This window comes from Vigna radiata, unplaced genomic scaffold (genome assembly GCF_000741045.1).
Source record: "Vigna radiata var. radiata cultivar VC1973A unplaced genomic scaffold, Vradiata_ver6 scaffold_236, whole genome shotgun sequence".
Taxonomy (NCBI): domain Eukaryota; kingdom Viridiplantae; phylum Streptophyta; class Magnoliopsida; order Fabales; family Fabaceae; genus Vigna; species Vigna radiata.
The window spans coordinates 85,380-92,784 of record NW_014543119.1 but is presented as its reverse complement, the minus strand read 5'-3'; the positions used below and the strand labels follow the sequence as shown (position 1 = coordinate 92,784).

At 34.9% G+C, this 7,405-nt stretch overlaps 1 protein-coding gene across 1 annotated transcript; it reads left to right on the top strand.

Moving 5' to 3' along the window:
* Positions 1-1,025: 1,025 nt before the first annotated feature.
* On the top strand, positions 1,026-2,362 carry LOC106753169 (zeaxanthin epoxidase, chloroplastic-like). Its single transcript, XM_014634966.1, has 3 exons — positions 1,026-1,312; positions 2,051-2,213; positions 2,306-2,362. Exons 1-3 carry the CDS (start codon positions 1,026-1,028, stop codon positions 2,360-2,362), a joined length of 507 nt encoding a protein of 168 aa, XP_014490452.1.
* The last annotated feature ends 5,043 nt before the right edge of the window (positions 2,363-7,405 follow it).

Sequence of the window (7,405 nt, the reverse complement as noted above, 5' to 3'; positions counted from 1 at the left end):
TTAAAGGAATAAATATTATCACCAAACAATAAGCTTTGAAAACCGACAATGTATAATGAGATAGAGTTAGTAGATACATACATGGGTCCGCCTAGACCTTTCATCTACAAAGTCCCCTGTTTATTGACGAATGTGTGTTTGTTGAAATATTTCATCAACATGAACAGACCGTCCAAGCTCCTGCGACTGCAAACAATATGAGTTGTTAATAAATATTTGTAAAGTTTATGATTACAAATTTAATAAATGAAATGTATAAGTTACATACCAAACGAATAGCATGCTCATGCATGCTAATAGATCCTCCCGTGTGCAAACAACCACCCTTTTCAGATGTCTGATTCTTCCTAGCTGTTTCACACTTTTTCTATACACCGGCATGTTCCACTTTTCCAGAAGAGCATTCCAAGTATCATCCCCCAGCCAATTAGGTTTATTTCCTAGAGTTCTAGCTTTTTTATACATCTCTGAGAGTCTGTGAGATGCCTTAGTATGAAAATTTTTTTTGACTTTGTTCTCATCTTCAGGCTTCCATGAAACCTTTCTCTTTTATATTACAAAGAATAGGTTTGAATTAGTAGAAATGAAGATAAAAATCTTTATAACATAAATAATTTAGTTTCAAAGCATGTTATTATATCCAAGATCAATCATGATTGACATAAGACTTCCATAAGTCATAACTCAGTGATGTAAAACCGTATATGTGTCAAAGCAGGATATAAATCTTTTGTGTAACACATGTGTACCAGAGAGTGCGGAAACATATCACAACATGGAAGAATATATCAGATATAAGGTATTAAATAGCAAATAGCAATTATTGCAGATAATTTCACAATCACTATATAAGAAACTGTGGAGAAGTAGAGGTTGAAGTTGTTTAGAACAAAGCAAGCAAGGAAGATGGACAAATGAAGAAAGAAAACACAGACAATGAGACTAACAACTGGATAAGCTTTATTACATGGTGATGGAGTTTTGTGGTTTGAATGAAAGTTTTTATTTTGAGGGAATTGAATGGAATGGTTCTTCCAAGTTCAGAGGAAGAGAAAAGGAAGCTGGGAGTGTTGGTGGCTAGTGGAGGCATTGGTGGCCTTGTGTTGGCTCTGGCTGCCAAGCACAAAGGGTATGCAGTGAGGGTGTTTGAGAAGGATTTAAGTGCTGTTAGAGGTGAAGGTAGGAACAGATTGAGCAATGCCCTTGCTGTGCTGGAAGCCATTGATAAGAGTGTTGCATGGCAGATAATGGAGGCTGGCTGTGTCATTGCCAATAGGACTAATTGCTTTGCTGAAGGTTTATCTGGAGAGTGGTAATTTGTTATGTTTCGTCATGTTCTTCTCTCTTATTGTTGTTCTTTGAAGTACACGAGACTTTAAAAAGATAAAATGGTATATATACTGTATAATACATGACAAAAGATACTATTTTTTGACTGTTGTTTGTGTTGTTCTTTGATTAAAACTAGAGTTTCATCTTAGCAATCGGGGTTGTAAAGGTATGCATGCACTAAAAGATTACTGTGATTACCTATGTGAAACTCCAATTCTAGCACCCGAAGCTCCTGAATAACTCTGTCTAAGATTTGTTCTATATCATATGATATTTAAAATTAGGAGTGTTGGAAAACACTCTGTAACACTCTCCTTCTGGCACACCACCCTCTACAATTAGTTAAAATTTATTGGAAACTAATATATCATGGGAGAGACTCATTGCTTAGGAAGTAATATCCAATTATTAAAATCTTATGATTTCCAATAAGTTTTGATCAATAATAAGACTTATCTTAAAAAGATTGTGTTGCTAGCGTTTTTCATTCTAGTCAATATGTGTTTGAATATGATTGAAAGAAACCACTGTACTGGGGCAAGCTGATTTTTTTAGTTACTATGTTAACCGAGCCTTCTTAAGGTTTGTAGTTGAAAAAGTAGTGTATGAGATCTTAGATATATGTTTTTTACTATCTTAGAAGGTTTTAGGTGGTTTGGTATACAAATTGTCTCTTGTTGTCACTCTTTTCTTTTTCTTTTTCCTATTTCCATTTCAGGTTCGGTGAGTTTGATCTTTTGACTCCAGCTTCAAGGAAAAGGCTTCCTCTTACCCTAGTCATATGTAGGATGACACTGCAAGATATATTAGTCAATTTAGTTGGTCCAAACGTACTAAGAAACAAATCTAAAGTTGTGGATTTCATTCAGGAACCTAGCAAGGTTTGAGTTTCTCTGAAAAACTAATTACTGATTGNATAAGGCTCATGTTAGTTCTTCTGAGAATTTTTTAACGTTTTTTCCACTCACATCAGGTTAGAGTGATCCTTGAAAAGGGTGAGCAACATGATGGTGATATCGTTACTCATTAATAAGTGTTTACAATATAAATTTAGCTATTATTAAGCAACTGTGTTGTTGAAGCAAGCTTAATCATATTCATGACTTGCTAAAGTATATTAGAAGTCCATAACCTCATTCTTGTGTTGAGGCCTAGGTAGCATGTGATAGGTTTATTGGTTTCTACTTTCTTGTCCCCTATGCTGGTGCTTAAAAGTAATCATGCTAATCTTGTCTCTTTCTTATCTAATACTTAAGGTTGTCCATGGCAAAGGATCGAAGTTNTATATTCAGTTTTCCATATTTCTGTTACGTTGTGATGATCCTTTCCATATGCTCTATCATCTTATCTCTATCTTGGAGCCATTGTTGCAGCTAGTGTCATGTGAATAAGATTGACACTGATTACAGGGAATTAGAGTATGTTATGTGCTTTCTAAAGGGGTTGAGAATTATATACTACTGTTAGGACTGAAATTCTTCTCATGGAACCTTTGCCTAACATCAACAAAGTTCTTTCGCTCATTCTTCATCAAGAAAGACAACTAAATGGAAGTTATCATACTGATAGCACTCATCAACAACAACCAAATACAACAATCAATAACATATCAGAGCAATCAACAATGTATCAACCAAATATAGCAACATGACATATTAAGGCATTAGAGGGTTAATGCTTAATTACCGGTATTGTATGAATTATTTGTAAGTTGAGTGATGGCATTTTCTCTACTAAATGACATCTTAATTAATAAAAATGTGTACCTTAAAACGGTTGAAGAAAACATCTCTAGTGGGCTTAGGGATTTCTCCCCATGTTAGACAAGGCTCATAGAACTGTTGCTTGATGGTAGCTGTGATTGCCTTTGGTGCAATTCTTTTTGGATAAAACCTAAACCAAAATTAAACTCAAACATTAGAATAATACAACAATCATATGTAAATATATACATACATACATACATATATATATATATATATATATATATAGTAATTGAGTTAAATTTGGTTTGTTACCCTCCTCCAATGGGTGTAATCATTGGACGACTGTTGGAACTTTGTTCGTCGTCATTGGCGGCTGAACTGGAATGTGGATCTGCATCCACTATACCAGGTGATGGTGCAATATTTGCAGGAGTTGATGGGTCAGAACCAACATTGGGAGAGAGTGATGCCATTTCATTAGTAGGCAATTGGCATGGAGTGGGTGTCAAGCCAGGAACTTGTAATGGCGATGGAAGAGAGGTAGGTGTAGATGTATGTGGAGTAGGAGTCAAGCCAGGAACTTGTAATTGAGATGGAATAGATCTACCAGTGGAGGTAGAGGTAGGGGTAGTTGCCTGAGTGGTTGAACCAATTTCATTATTGAATATCGGAAGCAACTTCATTACATAAGGTTTCTTCCCCTTATCATATTTTCCAGAAGGTGGAAGAGGAGGGCCAGAACCACCTGATGCCATATTCCTGAAGGTCCAATGAACAAATGTCATAACACTTCAGTTTCTACTAAAGTAAAATGTCTCAGTTCAATTATCATGCAATATGGAATCAAGATCAAATAAATCACTTGATGTCTATTTTTGAAGCTTAAATAAAGGTGTTACATGTAGCATTATGATCCACATATAGAATACAAATAAGAGAATATGTCAGGAGAAAATATAGCCTAACAATAAATATGCATGAAAAGAACCAAATGGTTTGTAGAATTGGCTTAGAAAAACACATGAAAAATGAGAAAGTGAAAGCTTCTGTAAAATACATGTTTTAATCCTTATTCAATATTTGAGCTACATCTCATATTACATCTTTTTTCTAAGTTATAAGGAACTTTTCAATCCTATTTAATCATAAATTAGCTTTTAATATTAATAGAATTTTCCCCAATTAATTTATAATCAAAACTGCATACTTAGACCGTACAATACTTTTTTTAGTTTTTAATTATTTTAGATTTTTAGATTCCTAATATAACGAAAGGTTAGTTGGAAAATGAATAGAAAATTACCACTACAAACGAGATTTATTCCTCAAAATTCAGATTTCAAATTCACAATCATATATTTAGTTATATTTCCTATCTTACCCATAAATTTGTTTCTATTTTTTTAGTTGTTGAAATATTGCATTCACTTTCGGTTTTATGCATATTTCAAGAACATAACATATTTCATGTATTTTAAATTTTCGCATCTCTATACAATATAGGCTCCAACAAACAAGTAACTAACAAAAAGGTTTTACTTCTAGAAAAACTTGAATATTTGTAATTGATTTTTTTTATTAAACTTTAATCTTTACATTTTTTTTTCAATTAAATATCTTTTGTTTGATCTTTCCATCATTTATCTGTTTATAAATATAGATAATTCACAAAAGAATTGCACCGAAAAACTTAAAGTACAAATCTCTTTCAAATGCATTTTTCAAGAGTGATAGTTTCTTGAAATTTATCATCTTACAAAGGCAAGCGACAAAACACCATTGTCAAGACAATTACAATGTAAATGTCCAAAAAAAAAAACACATAAGGAGGACATCGACATTACTTTCATCACTCTATCACCTTAACATTTCTTTTTTGACAATTCCATAAGTAATTCACTACCATGTTTAATTCACATGAGGAGGACATTGCAATAATAAGCAATAACAAGCACAAACACTCCTACGCAATGAGTTTGAAAATACATTAGGCCTATGGAAGGTATTGGGATTTGATAAGAATTGAAAAAATAGAAGCCCTTAACTTTATTCAGTACTAGAACTTTGAAATTCATCTTCGTTGTCATCTTCACCTTCTCCCTCTTCATTGGATTCTTCTGATTCAATTATATCTTTTTGCCCTTCAAATGAAGAAATATTGTTGGGGTCCACATCTTCAAGACCAGCATCTACATCTTGTAATCGGACAACTTCTTCAACTTCAATGACATCATTAACATGTGACATTTCCTCCACTTGGTATGGCACTTCCATTTCTATATCATTAGAATCAATGTGTCCTCTAGGCTTCGTCTTGATCGCAACACACCAACCTCATTTGTCCGCGCGTGATGTAGGATATGGTACATAATAAACTTGTTGTACATTATGTGCAATTATAAAAGGATCAAACAACACGTATCTTTTATCCATTCGAAAATCCACAATGCCATACTTTGAATCTATCCTTGTACCTACTCTCGATGGATCAAACCAATTGCAATAAAATAATACAATTTTCTTTTCTGTGGTTTTTGAATTGTATTCCAACTCATAGATGTGTTTAATCACACCATAGAAATCATCTTGACCTCCTTCCATTACCCCTTTAACATGAACCCCACTATTTATTGTCCTCTTGCCCTGGCTCCATTCATGGGTATGAAATTTGTATCCATTAGCAAAGAAGGTGTGTCATTCCTTTACGCACCTTAATGGAGCAAGTGATAAATCTCTAAGATGTCGGTTCCTCACACTTAAAGGCTCATCATGAACCTACAACCATAAAGTATATGAAACTATTGAATAATGTTATGATTAAATAATTAAGGAAGAAATGAATGAGTAAGAATGATTGGAAGTCATACTTTTTGCCTGAACCACAATGGGAAATTGGAATGTATGTATGCTGAACTGTTGGACTCAGATAGTTGATAGGTATGTAAGAATGAGCTGTCGACATGTATGACGAGATTGGATCAAGGACAACAAAAAATATATGAAATGAAAATATTTTGGAAATATATGGGATTTTGGAGGCTTACTCAAGGTAAGGTTGAACTTCATCGTAATTGATCAAAACATGAACATGAGTTGATCTCAATTCTTCATCTCTTAACCAATGTGTTGATTCCCTCCCAGAAGGACGACCAGGTTGGTGAAACACTGATAATGTTGTTAGAAGGCTCTCTGTTTCAGTGTTTACTTCATTTCTAGTGCTTTGTGGTGTTAACATGAAGTTTTTGAAATAGTGGGAACAAAAATGAGTAGTCTCTCTGTGCAAGTATAATGCACAAATAGATCCTTCAACCCTAGCTTTATTCTTAACCGAACGTTTAGCATATCCCATTGATGAAGGTTGAAAAACAATTATTTTCATATGTCATTTTAGACCAAATTACTCCCTATACTGCTTAGAATGAGCTTAGAATCAAGCAAAACTCAATTAATGAGTCTGTAGAGAGTCAAAAGCTATTTTTAGCGATATTATGCTTGTTTTGCATTGTTTTGTAGCATTTTTGAGAAAGTGAAGAATGGAGTTGAAGATGAAGGTCTTAGAGTCAAGAAAAGGGAAGAAAAATGAAGAAATGAAGAGTCGACGTACCGCCCGGCGGCAAATTACACCGCTGGGCGGTCCAATGTGAGGAGTTGGCATCAGGTGGTGCAGCCAGGCGGATTTGCGATTACAGGCAAACCGCCGGACGGTAGACCCCTGTCGCCGGGCGGTAGCGCGGCTTGAGGGAAACCGCTGGGCGGAACAAGTGTGACGCCGGGCGGTTGTCTGCTAGGCTTGGGCCTGTTTTTTGTGACGCTCCTCAGCTATAAATAGCCCTGTTGCGATTTCAATCATATTCTTTTGACAGAAGGGGGCAGCCAGACCTAATTTCACTCTCTAGAGAGGATCTCTTGGATGCTTAGGCTCCATTTCTTCTTATCTAGGGTTTGCTTTTCCATTCTTCATCCATTTTTCATCTAGATTCACCATGACAATGGTGAACTAAACCCTATTGTTGTTGGGGGAAACAATGCAATCTTTTGATACTCTTTTTTATTGAAACTCTTGTTTATTTATATGATTTCCATATGCTTTGATTACTAATTGTTGGGTTCTCATCTGTGCTTAATGCTTTTATCGTTTAACTCATTCGATAACTGTTGTTTGTCTTTATTGATACNGGGACGTACAGTAATGTCAAGAACTGGTGAGTGATTCCTTGATTAACCAATACCACCTAGGGATAGGGGTAGGACGATCAATTGTTTTTCACTTCTGATCTATAATGCATTATTAATTGCTAGGGGAGGCTAGGGATAACAAGCTAGTAATTAGTAATAGGCTCTTTTCACCGAGGGATCGGGTTAAGGGT

Excerpts from the sequence above, each read along its gene's own strand:
- LOC106753169 (XM_014634966.1), top strand. The coding sequence starts at position 1,026 with ATGGTTCTTCCAAGTTCAGAGGAAGAGAAAAGGAAGCTGGGAGTGTTG. Across the intron at positions 1,313-2,050 it reads GAAGGTTTATCTGGAGAGTG|GTTCGGTGAGTTTGATCTTT; the intron begins GTAATTTGTTAT and ends TTTCCATTTCAG. Across the intron at positions 2,214-2,305 it reads TCATTCAGGAACCTAGCAAG|GTTAGAGTGATCCTTGAAAA; the intron begins GTTTGAGTTTCT and ends CACTCACATCAG.